A 19,942-nucleotide genomic window follows, 5' to 3' on the forward strand; every position below is an offset into this window, starting at 1 on the left:
ACATTGTTACTGGGGTCATCAGGTACATTTCTTGTGGACCTAGCAAAAAATTTGGTATAGATCAGGGATGCTCAAGCTACGGCCCTCCAGCTGTTGCAGAACTACACATCCCATGAGGCATTGTAAAACTCTGACATTCACAGACATGACTAGGCATGATGGGAATTGTAGTTCCTGAACAACTGGAGGGCCATAGTTTGAAGACCCCTGGTATAGAGTAAGGAAAGGTTAAAATCTCTGCCAGTTTCTTTTCTTTTTTCCGAAGGAAGTCTTGGCAAAACTCTTGGAATAGTAGTAATCACTGATACAGAATTGACAATACTTATTTAAATTCAATTTTGTAAGACACAAAGGCCCTGGTGAGGTGGATTTCCCCAAATAAGAAGCTGCATAAAGAGTACCATATCTAAACAGTCCAAAAAAACTTTAGCCATTCATCAAAAGTTCGAATACAGTCAACGCATTTTTAGGGGTCCAAACAATCCCCCTTCATCAGGGCTTGGAAAATAAATACACACTTAAAAGGACTCAGAGTACATATATGCTGACTAACTTATTTTTGGGACACTTTGTAATCCATACAAATTTATAGTTATAGTTTATAGTCCTTTTTTGTGACTTTTAGTCAATTTAAGTGTACTTTTAATACCTAAACCCTGATGAAGGGGGATTGTTGGGACTAACTAAAAACATTTGTTGGGATCTTCAATCGTCTGAAGAATGATTCAAGTTTTGTGGACTCATTTTGGTCTGGAACTTTATAGTCTGTGCTCCATTGGGGAGATTTCTCTTTACTTTCCCTCCTGGAGACATGACAGGAAGTGTGAGGAAATTCCCCAAAGGAAGAGTTTTCTCTATTGAAATATTTCTTCTATTTTTCTGTTCTGGCGACAACTTTAAAATGTGGGGTTTTATATAACTTTCTGTCTTGCTGACAATGGCCATCAGGGCGGATAGGGTAAATCTCCCCACCGGGGTCACAAACAGTAATAAACACCTGACAGGGGCTATTTTCCCCATTCTTTGCAAAACTAGAAAATAAAGCTGGTTTTAGAAACATTCAAAATTAGCCTTGCGGTTTGTGTGAACTACTTACGCTGTCATAGAAAAGTGTTCCAAAAACTTTTGCCTTCTTATTTGCACAACCTGGCGGGCAGAGGTACCTGTGGGAGGAATACACATTGGTTTATTTAATTTGGCGTACAGTTTGTAATCTGGCGAATACAAAGATGTTGCTTGTGATCATATCATAGGTTTAAAAAAAAAAATCTAAATTGGTATGTTTACAAAATTTTAAATTCAGTAATCATAGATATTTTAGATGTTGGATTGCATAAGGACTTGTTAGCATGACCCTAAAATCATGTCACTTTTTTTGCTATATTAGCTTTTTCTTTTTTGGATAGTTGAGCTAATTTAGAGGAAAACGTCTCCTTTACTGAAGCTGTTCCTTTAAGAAAACCAGGAAAGAGGCAAACACCGCCGACCTCCATTAAGTTGAATACTAGAATCAAGGATGTGGAGATTATGGAGTCTCTTACGGCCTGCCTTACTGATACGGTACAGCGACAGTCTCAGAGCCTTGGCATTTCCGAGAAGATGCCTCGTGAAGCTCTACTATTCTTCTATGTCTGTGACGTTGGCGTGCTCTGACCCCCCCAGGAGTGATGAACTCAGGATCCTTTTCTACTCTTGCTCTCCTTCTTTCTCTTTTCTTTTCTGTTATTTCTTCTTTTGGTCTTATTGTTGTTATTTTTAGAATTTATTTTAAGACTTTATGTAACACCTTGAGCCCAGCTTGCAGGCCTTTCTAAGTTATGGCTGGTCCCTTCTGGGATTGACCCCGGCTAATAACAACTGAGAAGCTAGACTGTTCATCTCATGTTTTTGGTTGAATGGCATTACTATTATTTGCAGTTGTCTTGCTGCTACAAAATTTGCAACCCTTTTGGGCTACTGGTCTTACTGTATATCGGTCTGTTGTAGTGATGGACCGATATAGTTTTTTCTATTTTGGTCAATGCATATCGGTATCAGTCGATATTGGCCGATATTTTTGTACATTTTTTTTTTTTGACAGGTACTTTTGTGGAGGGATCTGGGGGTCTAAAAGACCCCAAACCCCTCCTCTGCACTTAAAAGCATACAAAATGCAAAGTTTGGCTGTTTTGAATGCTGTCATTTTTTTTAATCTGGCGCCAGACAGTACCTGGAAGTGATGTCACTCATGACATCACTTCTAGGTTTTTTGCATGGAGACCCGATCAGAGCCGAATGCGGCTTTGATCGGGTCTTCGGCGGCCGTGCAGGCTGGTTGCCCGGGTCTCCCGGTGGGACGGGAGACCCGGGCGAGCCGCGAAAGGCGTCCCCTCCGGCTCCTTGTAATGACAGCCAAGCGGCTTCTCAGGCGCATCGGTTGTCATTACAAGACAGCCGACCGTCGGCTATGGACCCCGATACAGGGTGATGCCTCTAGCTGCAGGCATCACTCCGGTACAAGCAGTTTCCAAAATATCGGCAATATCCGTAACCTCCAGGGCCAATTCTGATATATCGGGAAAAGGTCACATCGTCCCTCGATATATATCGGCTTTGCCGATAAACGGTCGATCCCTAGTCTGTTGTAAACCTTATAAGAAGACCTTTGTCATTCTCTTTTTTCTTCTGTTTTGTAAAAGGAAAAAAATTTATTAAAAATTGTCAATTAAAATAAAAAAAGGAACTAGAATTTTTAGAAGGAGGTCAATATCAGTTAGTCTCAGTCAGTAGAGTTTTTCTTTACAGATGACAGCCCTCCTTTTTTTTTTTTTTTTTTTTAAATACATTTTCAGTGAAGTTCAGCATGAAGCATTACAAGTACATGGAGTTTATTTTGCCATCTCTGCACTGAGACCTTCAGAAGCTATAAAATGACTATTTAAACAATCTTTGCTTTTTGCCCGCCGTTCCCCCCCCGCTGCCTGTGACTCAGCCACCGGCCGTCCTCCATGACTGACATTCTCTATTCTGATGCTGCTTGGCCAGGTCTCCATGGTGAAGCCAAAACTGCACAATCTCTTCAAAGTTTTTAACAACAACGAAGGGGTGAAAGTTGAAGTAAAAAATTGCATTTTTGTCCTTGCCGAGTCAGCGCTCTTAGGAAACCCGCCGAAAAACATCTTAATGTTTATGTTTAACACATGTGCCCCCATCTTTTAAATATACGATGGAGTAAAACAGCGTTATGTCCATAACAACCAGATGTTTGTTTCTGACCTCAAATCGGCACTACGAAAATTATTTTCTGATTGGCTGCCGAGGAGTCTGTTTGGCGTTACGGATTTTTACTCCAGCTGGAGAAGAACAAGTTGAGCGGTTGTCCTAACTGCCAAGGTTATCAATTCTACTACAGTCAAAGCTTGACTTTACAACCACCCCTTATGCTACTATAATCTAAGGAGCATGAGACAATTATGCCATTGTTCAGCTATTTTGAATTGGGTTTATCAACCTGGTAGTGATGGTGATGAGGTATGAAACCTTGTAGATGTTAAGGTAGCTTTGTGGGCCCTAATTCATCAAGCTGAATAAGGGCTAAATAAGCTAAATAATTGCTAAACAGTGCTTAAGGAATGCTAAATTTACATACATTCAGACATGGGAGTAAGTCACACATGTGCAAGTCACAAGCAAGTCTCAAGTCTTAACCTTAAAGTCTCAAGCAAGTCCCAAGTTACTGTGGCGAAAAGCAAGCAAGTCAAGTCGAGTCCCTGCTAGAAGTCAAGCAAGTCAAGTCATTTGATTTGGTCAAGTCACAAATCAAGTCAAAATACTGATCTACCCCAATTTTCACCTTTAAATCAGTTAAAAGTCAGTGGTCAGGAAAGGTTTTGTTTTATTTTCAACATTAACAAAACTGCTTAGTGCTTTTTTCTTGGCATATTAAAGAAACACTTTGAATGCCCAAACAGCTCAAAATCCTTAGTCCGGTCAAAATCAGAACACACTGAGGTGTTTTAAGTGACTGTGGTGTCAGAAACATAACTGGCACATTCATTTTGCTTTAACACATCTTGAGAAAATGCAAATATTTAATATGATATGCATTGACCAAAATAGAAAAAACTTAAAAAAGTAAAGTCATTTTGAGTCATTTGTCTCAAGTCAAAGTCAAGTCTCAAGTCATGAATACCAAGTCAAAGTCAAGTCGAGTCTTTTATTAATTTTAGTCAAGCAAGTCTCAAGTCCTCAAACTGGTGACTTAAGTCTGACTTAAGTCAAGTCATGTGACTCAAGTCCCCCACCTCTGCATACAATCACATTGGTTGACAGGGCAATTTTGAATTCCTTAAATTCTATTGCAGCTGAAGGCCATGAATTAAAAACTGAAATCAAAGTCAAGGCCAGAAAATCAAAATTGACAATGAAGTCTTAAAATGCTTACAGTGGTCACTATTGCTCAGGACTTCTGTTCCCTGTCCAGACACAGCTCCGGAGCACCAAGCCACTTAATTGTGTAATCAAGACTTTCACAACAAGGGTTCTGTGGGACTGAAGGGTTTCTTCAGATCTTGCTAGGGTAGGGGTTCCTTAAAGTGGTGAATTGATCTCTTGCCTGATTGTGTCCACATAATTCCAGCACTGATGCCATTCTGCAGAGCCAGTGGCCTGGGACCAGTGGAGCTTCTTGATTTTCAGGTAAGTTGCAGTTGACACGAATGATCATGTTAGCTGTCAATAAGGGAGCATTCTTCCCCGTTTCCTCCAAAGTATGAGGAGGACATTACACTGACTACTGCCGTAATGGGCATTCTCACAGACTACTGGTGTAAAAGGGCATGTTTCCACTGACCACCAGTGCAAGCAGGGCTCTTCTCTAATTGACTGCCAATACGCTGTCTAGCAAGGGTTCCCTAGAACATGAAAACAACTACAAGGGCTTCTCCATGGTAAAAAGGCTGGTATATTCTGACCCATTGCTAGTAATCTGGTGACCTGAGAACACCTAATGACTTAAGGAACATGAATCAGCTTTTCCTTGTTCTAAATATATCTTGAAACAAGTACAACAAAGAGCACCAGCTGGGTAAAATGTAGCCTAGTACCTGTTACAGGTGGATCCTTTGCATTTGTCCCTCATTTTCGTCTCACACTTGATGACTTGAGCTGAGGAAGAAGAAAAAAAGTTGAAAATGAGAAAATAAACGAAGTCAGAAGACATATGAAATGTGTAAATACCAAAACCAGAAGAGGAACTAAGACTTAAAGCGGAGTTCCGGCCACAAAATCGACATAACCGATCTTGTGGCCATCCACTTGCTTTTCCTCACCTGAAACAGAAATGGATAGTTAGGATTTTTTTTTTTTTTTACTTACCTTGTAATTGTAGAAAGATATACTCACCTGTCTTCTACTTCCTCCCTCGGCGGCCACGGCCCGCGCCGTCACTTCCGGTTTGCAATGATTCCTGGGAGCTGAACGTCATCGCTCCCAGGAATCAATGCAACGGCACCGGCCCCGCTCGTCACTTCAGGTGCAACGCCGCATTCCCTGCTAAACAGCTTCTGGGGATGCCCAGAAGCTGTGGAGGAACCGGAAGTGACGAGAGGGGCAGGTGAAGGCGCATTCTGGGAGAAGAAGACACGGAAGAAGACGCAGAAGAGGATCGCGCTGGCTTCAGCTGCCCACAACAGAGATGGCAACGCTGGAGAAGAAATGTTAGTTAGTAAGTGAGTATTTCTTCTTGCAGGTAAGTGCGAACCGGGACAGTACAGAGGCTATCCATTGTGGAATGTACTAGCCCTGACTGTCCCAGGGGTATTTTTATTGAAATCTTTTTTTTTTGTGGCCGGAACTCCGCTTTAAGACATATGACACTCCGTAAAGACCAAAAACAGAAGAAGAATGTAAAGTTTGACATAACTGAATCTGATACAAAACAATGAGGGCAGGGACTGATGTGAATGTGCAATGTACATGTAAAGCGCTGTGTAAATTGAGAGCGCTATATAAGAACCTTAAATAATAATAATAATAATAATAGCATGTGCCATTATCAGTGTCTAAAACCAATGGTTGGAATTATATACAATGGGGCCCTAGAGCAAGTCATTAAAAGACCCCATAGCAAACCACTTCAGGGCCTCTTGGCCTGCTAACTCTTATCTCAGGGTCTTTTTTTTTATTCTGGTGATTTTTGGAGCGGTTGAGAGGGGTTGGGTGGTGGCAATGATTTTTATTGCTTCTCTTCTTGTTGTCACACAGGAAGTACGGGTGAGTCACCCCCAACTGGGAAAGCCAATGGTGTAACTATAGCAGCCCACGTGGCTGTTATGGGGCCTCAGAGTAGAATGGGAGTCCTTTTAGGCAAGCTTTTGAGGCAAATTAACTTGTGAAGTCTATAGTCTTCAAGAGTTGGCATGACCAGTTTGATGTAGAAGGCTTGGATGGTCTAGATAGAGCTCTAACCTGAACCCTACCAAACACCTTTGGGATGAATTGGAATGCCAAATGTGCACCAGTTCTTCCCACCCAACATCAGTTCCTGACCTCACAAATGGGCACAAATTCCCGAAGACAGCCTTCAAAATCTTGGGAAAAGCCTTTCTGAAAAGAGTGGAGGATGTTATAGACGCAAAGGGGGGCCAACTCTGTATTAAAGATTATAAGGGGAGGGGAGCAACTCCATAATATCGGCCATGGTTTTGGAATAGGATGTCCAAAAAACTCATAGAGGAGGTGTGATGGCCATATGGTGTACCTCATCTAAAGAGGATTACTGTATATTTTTGCAAAGATAGTTTTGAATTATTTTTATCCAAATACACCAAAAATTAGGGGCAGAAATATAAATTTGGGGAAATTAAACAAAAGACAATTGCACTTCTATAAATCACGCCTTATCAGTATGTCTTACTCATTCGGTTTTCAGTGGTTGGCTGTGTCGTCTTTGGCACAACTTTGGGTTTGTTGATCTTTTCGTGCACCCAGATCAGTGTTTCTTCAGGAACTCGAGGCGATTCGATTTCATTTGTCTCCTCCGTCTCCACCACAGTTTTGTCACCTGGAGGGAACAGAACAGGGCGCCGTGTTCAAAGCTGGCTGCAGAATGCACAACCGCCAAAACAATCAAACTGATATAAACAAGACTTTCCATTGTTTCTCCAAACATGTAAACAGTCCAATCAATTCTTAGGAATATAACAAATGTTATTTATTAATATTGTATAAATCCTCGGAAAGGACAAAGAGAGGCTTGAAGAACAGAACAGGCCGCTTCAGTAAAATTACTTCTTTGGCAGTGGTAGAAATTAAAAGAATTCTCTTTTAAAGCCTGACTATCCCAAAAAGATGTACAGTGTGTGATCTTCACTAAGGCACTGCGAATTCCAAAAATGTTCTGTTAAATCTTAACTCTAGCCAAAGCCTTTTTTTTTTTGTTATTTTGGATTGAGTGTGGAAGGAAGAATCTCATTCCTTTATTGTATAACACGAGTTCTCCTCAGTACTAACAACCTTAAATTAAAGCCCAACTCCAGGAATTAGAAAAAAATCTAGCATTACGGTGCACTGCAAGGGTTAAATGCTCATTAGGTCGAGGGGTTCTGGAATATCAGTATCTTCCTTTCATTGATGTCCTTATCAGAGTACACCCTTACATCAGGAGTTCCTCCTTTCATTAGGGCCCCCATCAGCACCTCCCTTACATCAGAGTCCCCATCAGAGCCCCCCTTACATTAGGGTCCTCCTCAGAGTCCTCCCTTACATCAGGGTCCCCATCAGAGCCCCCCTTACATCAGGGTCCCCATCAAAGCCCCCCTTACATCAGGGTCCTCATCAGAGTCCCCCCTTACATCAGGGTCCCCATCAGAGTTCCTTCTTTCATCAGGGCCCCCATCAGCACCTCCCTTACATCAGGGTCATCATCAGATCCCCCCTTTCATCAGGGCCCCCATCAGCACCTCCCTTACATCAGGATCATCATCAGATCCCCCCTTACATCAGGGTCGCCATCAGAACCCCCTTTACTTCAGGGTGCCTATCAGACCCCCCCCCCTTACATCAAGGTCCTCATCAAAGCCTCCCCTACATCAGGGTCCTCATCAGAGTTCCTCCTTTCATCATTGCCCCCATCAGCACCCCCTTATATATCAGGGTCCTCATCAGAGTCCCCCCTTACATCAGGGTCTTCGTCAGAGTCCCCTCTTACATTAGGGTCCTCATCAAACGTGAACACACACAACACAAAAAAGAGTGGGGAAAGGGAAGTGGAGAAGTGCGGGTAGTGTCAAAGTGCAAGACCTTGACAGGCCCCCGGTCAGGAATAAAGAATTCCTCTGGTCCCAGCCAAAAGGCTTGTCCCAAGAGGCAGGTGCGAAAAAAGTGTGTGTGGTGCAGTGACCAAGGTGCCAAAAACTCAAAGGTGAACTGTGCCTCACCAGTGAGAATTACGGCACCCCTGGGCTGCCACCCCAGGGGCACGTACACCACGGGCTTTTTTTCGGTCCCGGCCTTCGGCCAGACCAGTGCAGCCTATCCCTACCAGCAGGCATCGGAACTTGGACGGTCAGGCTAGGAGGTAAAGGACTAGTTGACGCTGGATGCCCTCCAGCCAGGAGATGAGGAGGGCTCTGTCTGACTTGCTGCAGCTTGTAATGCACATTGTGAGAAGCTCACAGTTTGCACTGAAACCAGAGTAAGCCATGTCATTACAGGAGAGGAGCCGGTACAACTGTGCAAGACTGAAGGGACAGCTAGGGGTCAGCTTTTGGTTTTGTGCATTTTGCTATTTTACAAACTTGAAAAATGTATCCACATTATTATTATTATTATTATACAGGATTTATATAGCGCCAACAGTTTGCGCAGACTTTACAACAATATGCATCCAATGCATCCGGATTGGATGCATATTGTTGTAAAGCGCTGCACAAACTGTTGGCACTATATAAATACTGTATAATAATAACAATATTAATAATAATGTGAATACTTTTTTCAAGTTTGTAAAATTGCAAAATGCACAAAATCACACCTGCAGTCAGAGAACCTCTTTAAAATAAAAACTCTGTATATCTGACATCGCTCTGCCAATATAGGGGCAATACTTCTAAAAATTGAGCATTTTTGCTTTATTGCATCCCATAAGCCGGAAGGCACAGTTTGGCGAGCCCAAATGTATGACGTATTCCTAATGGGAATCGCATGAGGACCTTCGACGTGTGATGTACACGTAACCCAGCCACGATGAAAGTCCTTCGGCGGACCCAGGCTGCAGTTTTTACGACTAAAATAATAAAACGCTTTCACGATTCATCATGGAACGCTCAATAACGCGTTAAATATTTGGTTGCCGGGCAGCCCCGCATGCCAGGACAAGCGTTTCTGATCGTCGCTGGATTTGCAGAGAAGGAATAGCTGCGGCGGATTAACGGCTTTTACAGCTGATTAAACAATTCCTGATGACTTTTTTTTTTTTTTTTCCCCATTTCAGGGAAGACGAGCGTTAAAGGTGATGACGACTCTTCAAAACAGCCCATTGATGATTGTTCCAGGACTCTGAGGAAGGGAAACATAGTCACCAGCCGGGCCTCTGCAGAGGGCGAGGAGGTGTTTGAACGGAACGGCTTTCCCAAAATCAATTTAGAATTCCTAACAAGATGGCTGGATGCTTTAAAGTGCTTCTAAACCGAATGTATTATTATTATTATTTTTTTAAATAACAAATGTTATGGTTTTGGACACAGCGACCCTGATCCTCCTCTTCACATGTCCCCCGATGGTGCTTCTGGCTCCTCTCCCCTGCAGCTACTTGCTATGGGGGCACTCATGCGTGCTCGCTCCTAAGCTGGCTCTGGGTGTCCATTGACACACAGAGCATGGCTTGGTACTGTTTCCTCCTCACTGGGGGATTGACAGCTGCTGTCTATCTGTCCAATGAGGAGAGAGGGAGACAAGAAAGCCACTACTCTCGTGCACATCACTGGGTTGAGATCGGGCTCAGTATAAGTGGGGGGGGGGGGAGGCACTGTATTGCAAGAGGTTTATTTTACCCTAATGCAGAGAATACATAAACCCGTTGGAGCTGACGCCTCCTGGCCCTTTAAGGGGTTTAAGATGCTGGGAGGCAGGGTTTGTTATCACATGACCGCCGTAATTGGCTGTCACAACAGTCATATGATCAGAAAGCAAGTAGCAGTTGGGAGCATTCCATTAGCCGCCATTAACTGTTCCAGGACAAAATAAAAAAGAATACAACTTCTCCTATATTCTGCAATACATGCACATCTCTCACAAGTTATCCCTTTAATACTACTGCAAGTAGAGAAAACTACCCGCTGATCCTGCCAGAAATCCAGAGACCTCCCAACTTCCTGTAGTGAGCTGACAACGCTGCCTCGGCTGCACCAGTATGTTAAGCAATGTTGTCAGCCCTGCCCTGTCCACCATTGTGAGCTACAGAGCACCCCTTCTTATATTATGGAGATAAGGAAAGAGGAAGGAGTTCTGTAGACCAGCAGGGGACAACTGGGCAGGGCTGACAACACTTTCAGGGTAGCAGAGGCAGTGTTTTCAGCTAACTATAGCAAGTTAGGAGCCTACTGCATTTGAGGCAGAGATTTTTCTGAGCTTGCAGTGCTTTAGTCTAAGTTCACACAGGTAGAGGGGCCACGGCAAAAAAACTGTAATTGGTATGGTAAAGACCCATGTCTGTTGATCACCTTACAGCCTATTGGGGCAGTTCAGTCAAGCGCATCAAAGTCACTTTGCAGCACTGCACGCTGGTTTTAACTTGACATGTTGAGTTCAACAGGAGTTAAGCTTGCCAAGTGCACCCAATAAAATCAATGCCAAATGCAGCTATGGTGGTTGGGGCACAGTATGTAAAATCCCCCTTGGGATGAAAAAACTGACATTCAGGAAGTGGTAGCGATGAACCAGCCGCCCTTGAGCTCAAGTTCAGTGCCTAGGCCCAGATCATGTCATCAATCAGCTGTTGCAACATTGTAACTTTGCACATGCATGTTATACATATGGTACATGTGGTACCCCTGTGGAAATCACATGACAGTAACGACACGCGTTGGGCGGAGCCGGGTGACTGACAGCTAAAACAGGAAGTGACGAGGGAGACGCGAGCCCACTGTTTCTTTTATGCCTTTACTTGATGTAAGCGCATTATATTTTTAATAAAATTGATTTGAAGAAGCTTGCTGCATTTGTGCTAGTTGGGATGATTAGGGGTATTTGTGCTAGGAGGGGGAATTTGGAGGGAGGGATTTGTGCTCGGAGGGGAAATTTGAGGGGTAGAAAATTTGTGCTAGCAGGGGAACATGCAGATTAGTGCTCACATTTTTTTGGTGGGGGATATTTGCTGACATATCAAGCTCAAAAACCTGGGGGGGGGGGCAATTTGACATGTTCGCCCTGAGCTCTAGGTGACCTTGTCCCGGCACTGGGTTTACCTACAGGTAAAAATCATCAAAGTGGTGACTTTACTACCATTTTAAAGGGCCAGAGGGAAGGGGTTAAAAATCAAATTGGCCAAACTCCATCTCAACTCAAATTGGCCAAACTCCATCTCAACTCAAATTTTAAAGAAAAACAGATGGTTTGTTTAGGAATCATTGAGCTCTTTACCTTTGAAGCAGAGGTTGTTCTTACAGTTGCCGCCATAGCTGGGTGGGCACTCAGAGCAAGGTCGCCCGGTTTTATAAGGCGCTTCACCAATCCAGTTACCCCTAAAAAATAAAAGGAAGCAGTGGGGAGAAAAAAAAATCGACATTAGATTCATATCACAGGCGTATGGTGAGCCTCCTCCGCTCTCTGGGGTGAGGTAACCTAAGAGGGGCGATGGTATGAATGCAGCTACTGTGCGCCGTAAAGGCAGACTGCGGCCGTGCTCTCAGTAACCTGCTATGAATGGATAGAAAGATGCTTTGAATCTCACAGCGGATGGACTAAGATTAGAACTCAGAAAGTGTTTACATCCTTTGCGAAACCTCTCGGCGTTCCGCTATTCGATTGCCAATTGTCGTGTTAACCTTTGTGATGATTTGATACATTTGATGAATATGCACATTAATGCGAAGATGTTTTTTAGGAGGATGCTAAGTCTGTCCTATAGGTGACAGAGAGGTTTACTGATGCCGCGAGGAGTATTTTCCACCTCCACCGCCGGCCATGAAAGCTCCGTTTGTGTGTGCGCCAGCAAGGCACCCCCCCTCCTCCCCACCAACCTCCGAGTTGCGCATTCTGGTCCTTACTTTGGGGAATAGTTGCAGACCAGGTAGACGGCGTTCTCCCAGATTTCTCCCCACACGTTCATCCGTTTGCAGACGTTGACCGCGCAGCCCACTTTTGTGGTCGTGGCCCAGACAATCTGGAGATGGAAAAGATGGGTGAAAAAAAAAAAAATTAACATGGTCAACGGGAGTCTGTTCGGAGAGGTGCGGCCGGTGGCTGCGGTTCGGTTCTGCCTGGGAGGTCAGGTCATCTGTGGGTCTCACGGTCCACTGCGGTACCACATTTAAATAACCGCAGTGGATTTAAAGGGAGTCTACCAGATGAGTCTCTCTGGTTTTAGGCTGCTTTTACACTGCTCCATTGCAAAAATGCAGTAAAAACTAATATGGGTTTTTTCCGCATTCTTGCCTCGTTTCTGGTGCATTTTGCACCTGTGAAAAAAAGACATTTGACTAAAAAAACACCAAAATTGCAACCACGGTGCATTTTTTATGCATTTTTGGCACCTTTTTGATGCGTTTTCCATTCATTTAAAGGGAGAGGTGCATTTTTGGTGCATTTTTTCTTTACCTCACCAAACATGCACCAAAAATGCAGCATGCAGGATTTAAAGTGGTTATAACGTTTCGATTTTTTAAAAAAATAAAAATACCATACATGCCTATAATTACAGAGTTTAGGAGCTGCTGCGGTTTGGTGAGATTCAAGCTCCGTCAACCTTAGACTCTGTGTATATTGATACATAGGCTTTTATGGAGTTGAGTTTAGGAGTTCTGGCAAAAAAATGCAAAAAGCTCCTAAACTCAAGTTTAGGAACTGCTAGTGTACATGAAGCCCTATGGGTAATAAAGGAATAATCATGGAATCCTCACAACCAACATTGGGCAACTGACATTTCTTGTCCAGAGGAGAACACTCACCTGGGTGTAATGGGTGCACATTGGTCCTGAACATCTCTCTGGACAATATGGGTTACATTCATGTGGGTACGGATAGGTATAGTCCTTCACCTCATCATACCAGGACTGGACGTGAAAAGCCGGAGATCGATATCTTCAAGCAGAGAGAAGAATGGGAATGTTATTTGACTTTACATGGGCAGTTGTATGAATATTCTTCCTGTAGTACCATTTCATGCCAGCAGGAAGTGGCAGTGGCTTGTAAGGTTTTTAAAGATTTTTGTAGCTGGCAGCCCCATTAATTGAGAATTCACTACAGGGTCTGTCTAGTCATCATTCAGTTATGGCTGAGCATTGATAAGATTAACAACCTTTGGGAATCTCTTTGGGACTCCAGCAGGATCTCTGCACAGGGCTCCCAGTCTGGCCTCCTGTAGACAATTCCTGATCTCATCAATGAGGGTTGACCTCCTTGTAAAGGACCAAGCAGGCAGGCAGAGCTGGTAACTTACTGTAAGTAATCACATGTTTATGAGGGGGACAAACAGATAATGTTGCACCATGTAACAGTAGGGTCATGGTCACACATCTAACTGACCTCTGATGTCTACATGCAGCTTTGTGAGTGCTGGTAGAAAGGCACTGGATGTTTCCTCACATTGGCCACCAATTGCAGTTGTATCTCACCATGCAATACATGGGGGTGGTCTGATTGATGACTGATTAAGACAAGCAGATTGTGCTGCACCATGGCACAGTAGGGTCATGGTCACACATCCAACTGACCTCTGATGTCTACTTGCAACTTTATGAATGCTGGTATAAAGTAGCTGGGTATGTTTCCCCATATTGGCCGCCAACTGCAGTGAAATACATGGGGGTGGATGACTGATTGGTAAATGAATGGCTCCAGAAGTGTCTCTCACCTGCCCCAGTGTACCGCTAAGTTTTGTCCAATGGACATGAGAAGGTTGGTTGGTCCATGCTCCCACATACACTCCTGTGCCCAGGCTTCTGAAGACCTTTCCAGCTCCTCGTCCCATGTCTGCTCAGACAAAAAAAAAGAGACTTTATTAATGATTATATTCTAGACATTGCCTATTCCAAATAGTGTACCCTTTTTCTGTATATACAGTACATGTGAATCTGCTCATCTCAAAGTGGAACTTCAAACAAAACTTGCATTTTGGATAGAATGGGAAAAGCATGGAACTTTTTTCAAGTTTTACATTATCCTCTTTGGAAAGGTTTCCCCTCACTTCCTGCTCTGGTGAGCACTGTCAGGGAGTGAAGGTACTCTCTCCAAAAGATATATATATAGATATATATATCTATCTATATATATATATATATATATATATATATATCTATATATATATATATATATATATATATATATATATATATATATACAGTATATATATATATATATATATATATATATTATTGGGTTTTTTTTTTTTAACTGACAGAGGTTCTCACCCTCCCCACCCTAATGTACCTACAGGAGAGGTTTTCTCTCACTTCTTGTCCTGGTTACCACAGGCAGGAATTGAGAGCACTCTCACTAATAGAGACATAGACAATAATGAAACCTCACAAAGGTTCTAACCCATTCCAATACTGCTGTCTCCCACTGTACTGGTTTAACGTAATTTCCTGTTCTGGGGCCCATAATCAGGAAGTAAGGGCACTTGGGGGAGCAGATATGCAGTACTGGTATGCTGGGGTTATTCTGTTGGCAAAAATATTTAATAGAATTGCACTGGTGCTTATACAGCGTATCTGGATTCTGGGCTGGCAGCTTCTACACACCAAAGGATTCCCAGTTTCTTTGCTTGTAATGCACATAAATGGATCCGAGGTTGCAGTGCCACACCATGAATGAATAGTGCAGATACAAACTAATTCCAGCATAAAATCAGGGGGAAGATCAAACATGAAATCCAACACTATTTAGGGGACAAACCCACCCCCCCCCCCTTCAGCAAGGCTTAAGGTTAGGAAACAATGGGGTTGATTTACTAAAAGTGGGAGTGCAAAATCTGGTGCAGCTGTGCATGGTAGGCAATCAGCTTCTAACTTTAGATTGTTAAATTTTTTCCTTACTGCCACCGCCTCTGGCCTTTAAGGGGTTTCTAATTCCGGATGGCGGGGCAGAGTTTATGATCATTGGGCCGCTATGATTGGCTGTCACATGATCTTCAAGCTCCCGATCCCAAGTAGCAATCGGGAGCTTTCTGTTAGGCACCGGTAGGGCATGCACGCTCCGCACAGGTTTGTTTACAATTTGGTACGCAAATATGTGGCCTCTCCGAGCAAGGCCCACCCGCCAAGAGGCCCACAAGGCCCACCGTGTGACGAGGTTAAGCTTTGACAAAAAAAAAACCTGGAAGCTGATTGGTTTCTATGCAGAGCTGCTCCAGATTTTGCACTCTCCAGTGTTTTAGTATATCAACCCCAATGTATCCTGAACTGAGGATGCATGGTTTATGACCAATAACGCCTTTGGGTCTTGTATGAATTTTAAAAGGACCCAACGTAAAAAAAAAATTTAAAATGGCATGAGCCACCCTCTTTAAATTCCATACCAGACCTTTATCCAAGCATGAAAGCATAGGGGGGAGATACATGTGCTCCAACCCCGCCACCTCTCCTCCTCAGAACCATTCCAGGCCACATACCCTTAACATGGGGGGGGTACCTTAACCATGTTGATGAGGAGAAAGGGACAAGGTCTCTTCCTCACAACCCTGGCTTGGTGATTGTGGGGGTCGCAGACAAGGGGTTTATCGGTAGCTAGAAGCCCCCTTTAACAATATAGGAGCTCCTAGATATTGTCCCTCATATGTGTAGTATATGACTGAGACAGAGTACCCCTACTCCTTTAAAAAAATAAATAAATGTACCCTAGAAATAAAAACACCTAGACATTTGATTGACTCCCAATGGCTCCCACTACTATCAATCTGCCCAATGAGGAGGGAAATTCCGCTGCTCTCATGCACGTCACTGGATATGGTTGGGCTCAGGTAAGAATAAAGGGGGGGGGGGCTGGGGGATCCTGCATTAAGGTAAAAAAAAAATCTTGAGGCTTTAGAACCACTTTAAAAAATGAATGCATGCAGTATTTAATTCATGTTTTTTTAGTGAACTGCCTACTACTGAGATAAATAACTGTTATTCATGGAAATTTGGCACAGCAAGCAAATGAAAAGAAATAATTACTCCCATGTTAACCTTTCAATCATAACACAAATTATTATGATCATTTGAACTGACATAATTACGTAATTAAGCCAAAAACTAAGTAAAGTAAGAGTTACAAAGGATCCCATTAGTAGATCACTTTGTGTGTTATGGTGGCCATAGACTCTTCAAAAAATGATGGATTTCTTTGATCGATCATTTGGATTGATCTATCTCTTCTGATAGGAATAACTGATCTGAAGTCAAAAACCTATTCAATCAATATACCCAACACGAGGATGTGGAATTCCATCGTTGGAGGTTGCGATCGCAAGTTATCAATTGTTCCTCTGTTTTCATTGTGCAATCTTATAATCTGATCAACTGAAATACAATCAAATTCATTAACTAAGCATCTCAGTGCTGCCAATCAATGCAACACAATCAATTATTTTCTGTCCTAGCTGATAGACTCGAAATCGAGTTTAAATCGAACAGAAGAGAATTTATGCTTATTTGATGGTTTGCCAATTCGATCGTTTTGATCAGATTGTACATTGATCAGATATATGGCCACCACTTAAGGGATGTTTTTTTTTCAATTAAAAAATATGTGAAAAACAGACAGAGAAGCAAAATGTGAGAGTTTCCATCTCCACCGCTAGCTCAGTTCTCACTCCCACCCCCAGCACAGCTCAGAACTGGGTCCAGATGTGGAGCAGATCACATGAAAGAAGCGTGACCTGTACAGGACACACTGGCCTCAGCTGACATGTGACTGCGCTTGGATATATTTTGGAACCTGCTGAGAATTAGCAACCCCCCCCCCCACCCCAGACTTCCCCCAGACTATCGAGATGGCTTTGAGCTTAATTCTTGTTAACATTAGGCACTTCTGTCATCTGATTTCCATTATAAAGGCTGAGTGAGCACATATGCGCGATTAACGCGACGTCCGCTAAAGATTATTCCACCCGCTGACACAGCGCCGAGAAACAGACAATTAGCAAGATATAAATACGAAAAGGAAAAAAATAAAATATATATATATATATATATATATATATATATATATACACAACATATATACAATATTCTCAGAGCACGTTAGATAGTAGAAAATAATCAACATGGAAGGTACAGTAGTGGGACAAATATTAAGGGGTTAATCTACCCAAGAGCGATATTTGGGTTATGGGTAGTGTCTGACTCGCCAAGTCACTACACCAGCTGCAAAATTTCCCTGAGTGTTCCCACTCTTCCTTCTGCATTGTTCATAGTATAAATGAAGAGTAGACCTCCTACTAGAAGAGTTCCCAAGAGAGGTAAGAAACTGCTCCAGCATCCACCAAATACCAAAATACCCATTTTGTACAGACATTCGATAACTTAGTCTGTGACATCACTGGCAGCGAAGCCAATCCATTCACTAGAGACCGGTGACATCACTGAGAATGCAGCCTATCAATTCACTAGAGACCGGTGACATCACAGAGAATGCAGCCTATCCATTCACTAGAGACCAGTGACATCACTGAGAATGCAGCCTATCCAATCACTAGAGACCGGTGACATCACTGAGAATGCAGCCTATCCAGTCATTAGAGACCAGTGACATCACTGAGAAAGCAGCTTATCCAATCACTAGAGACCGGTGACATCACTGAGAAAGCAGCCTATACATTCACTAGAGACTGGTGACATCACTGAGAATGCAGCCTATCCATTCACTAGAGACCGGTGACATCACTGAGAATGGAGCCTATCCATTCACTAGAGAGCGGTGACATCACTGAGAATGCAGCTATCCATTCACTAGAGACTGATGACATCACTGAGAATGCAGCCTATTCATTCACTAGAGACCGGTGACATCACTGAGAATGCAGCCTATCCATTCACTGGAGACCGGTGACATCACTGAGAATGCAGCCTATCCATTCACTGGAGACCGGTGACATCACTAATAATGCAGCCTATCCATTCACTGGAGACCGGTGACATCACTAATAATGCAGCTTATCCAATCACTAGAGAGCGGTGACATCACTGAGAATGCAGCCTATCCATTCACTGGAGACCGGTGACATCACTGAGAATGCAGCCTATCCATTCACTGGAGACCGGTGACATCATTGAGAATGCAGCCTATCAATTCACTAGAGACCGGTGACATCACTGAGAATGCAGCCTATCAATTCACTAGAGACCGGTGACATCACTGAGAATGCAGCCTATCAATTCACTAGAGACCGGTGACATCACTGAGAATGTAGCCTATCCTTTCACTAGAGACCGGTGACATCACTGAGAATGCAGCCTATCCATTCACTAGAGACTGGTGACATCACTGAGAAATCAGCCTATCCAATCACTAGAGACCGGTGACATCACTGAGAATGCAGCCTATCCAATCACTAGAGACCTGTGACATCACTGAGAATGCAGCCTATCCATTCACTAGAGACCGGTGACATCACTGAGAAATCAGCCTATCCAATCACTAGAGACCGGTGACATCACTGAGAATGCAGCCTATCCAATCACTAGAGACCGGTGACATCACTGAGAAAGCAGCCTATACATTCACTAGAGACCGATGACATCACTGAGAATGCAGCCTATCCACTCACTAGAGACCGGTGACATCACTAATAATGCAGCCTATCCGTTCACTGGAGACCGGTGACATCACTAATAATGCAGCCTATCCGTTCACTGGAGACCGGTGACATCACTAATAATGCAGCCTATCCGTTCACTGGAGACTGGTGACATCACTGAGAATGCAGCCTATCCATTCACTAGAGACTGGTGACATCACTGAGAATGCAGCCTATCCATTCACTGGAGACCGGTGACATCACTGAGAATGCAGCCTATCCGTTCACTGGAGACCGGTGACATCACTGAGAATGCAGCCTATCCATTCACTAGAGACTGGTGACATCATTGAGAATGCAGCCTATCCATTCACTAGAAACCTATGACATCACTGAGAATGCAGCCTATCCATTCACTGGAGACCGGTGACATCACTGAGAATGCAGCCTATCCAATGACTTGGTGAAGTGATGACTCCAGGAATGGATAGGTTGCATTGTCACTGTCAGCGTAGTCCTTATAAATGGAGCACACATCCATAGTTCAGAGGCTCGGCAGGCGCCGGAGTGGATGAGCCCTTCCCCTCCCCATCGGGGGAGACACGTCCCAGCTGGATAAATGTTTCTTCTCTTTCCATCCAGTACACATTACCCCCCCCCCCCCCCCAGCCTATAGATATATTTAACCCTGGATTTTGGCCCCGGTCCACGCACAGCGAACTTGGAAAATATACAGAATGCAGCAGCAGCACACCAGCAGCCTTCACCCGTCTAAGCGATTACATTTTGGCCCAGCATCACCCATCCACATCTGGCCTGGGACGGATTGTGCCAAACCTCTCAGCTACATATGAAACACTATTCCTGCCATAAAGCTCCACTCTGCTACAATGCCGCAGATTATCTCGCTGTTGTTACATTCACGCTCGGTCCTTTGGTTTCACTTCCAGGCATGAAATCGCTACTGTGACCTCTCTACGTAGTATAGATCCATTCTTAGAACTTTCGATTTCGCCATTGAAGGTT

General features: G+C 43.5%; 1 protein-coding gene across 1 annotated transcript in view; it reads right to left on the reverse strand.

The window, feature by feature from the left end:
• CRISPLD2 (cysteine rich secretory protein LCCL domain containing 2) overlaps positions 1 to 19,942 on the reverse strand; it is a 75,221-nt gene that overhangs the window by 19,721 nt on the left and 35,558 nt on the right. Inside the window, exons 3-9 of the mRNA XM_082270415.1 lie at positions 14,051 to 14,169; positions 13,146 to 13,278; positions 12,246 to 12,361; positions 11,620 to 11,720; positions 6,896 to 7,042; positions 5,085 to 5,145; positions 1,097 to 1,163 (exon numbers count right to left, since the gene is read on the reverse strand). Coding sequence (XP_082126541.1) covers positions 1,097 to 1,163; positions 5,085 to 5,145; positions 6,896 to 7,042; positions 11,620 to 11,720; positions 12,246 to 12,361; positions 13,146 to 13,278; positions 14,051 to 14,169 — 744 coding nt within the window. The remainder of the gene's footprint in view (positions 1 to 1,096; positions 1,164 to 5,084; positions 5,146 to 6,895; positions 7,043 to 11,619; positions 11,721 to 12,245; positions 12,362 to 13,145; positions 13,279 to 14,050; positions 14,170 to 19,942) is intronic.

Source organism: Pelophylax lessonae, assembly GCF_965119305.1.
Source record: "Pelophylax lessonae genome assembly, chromosome: 10".
Taxonomy (NCBI): Eukaryota; Metazoa; Chordata; class Amphibia; order Anura; family Ranidae; genus Pelophylax; species Pelophylax lessonae.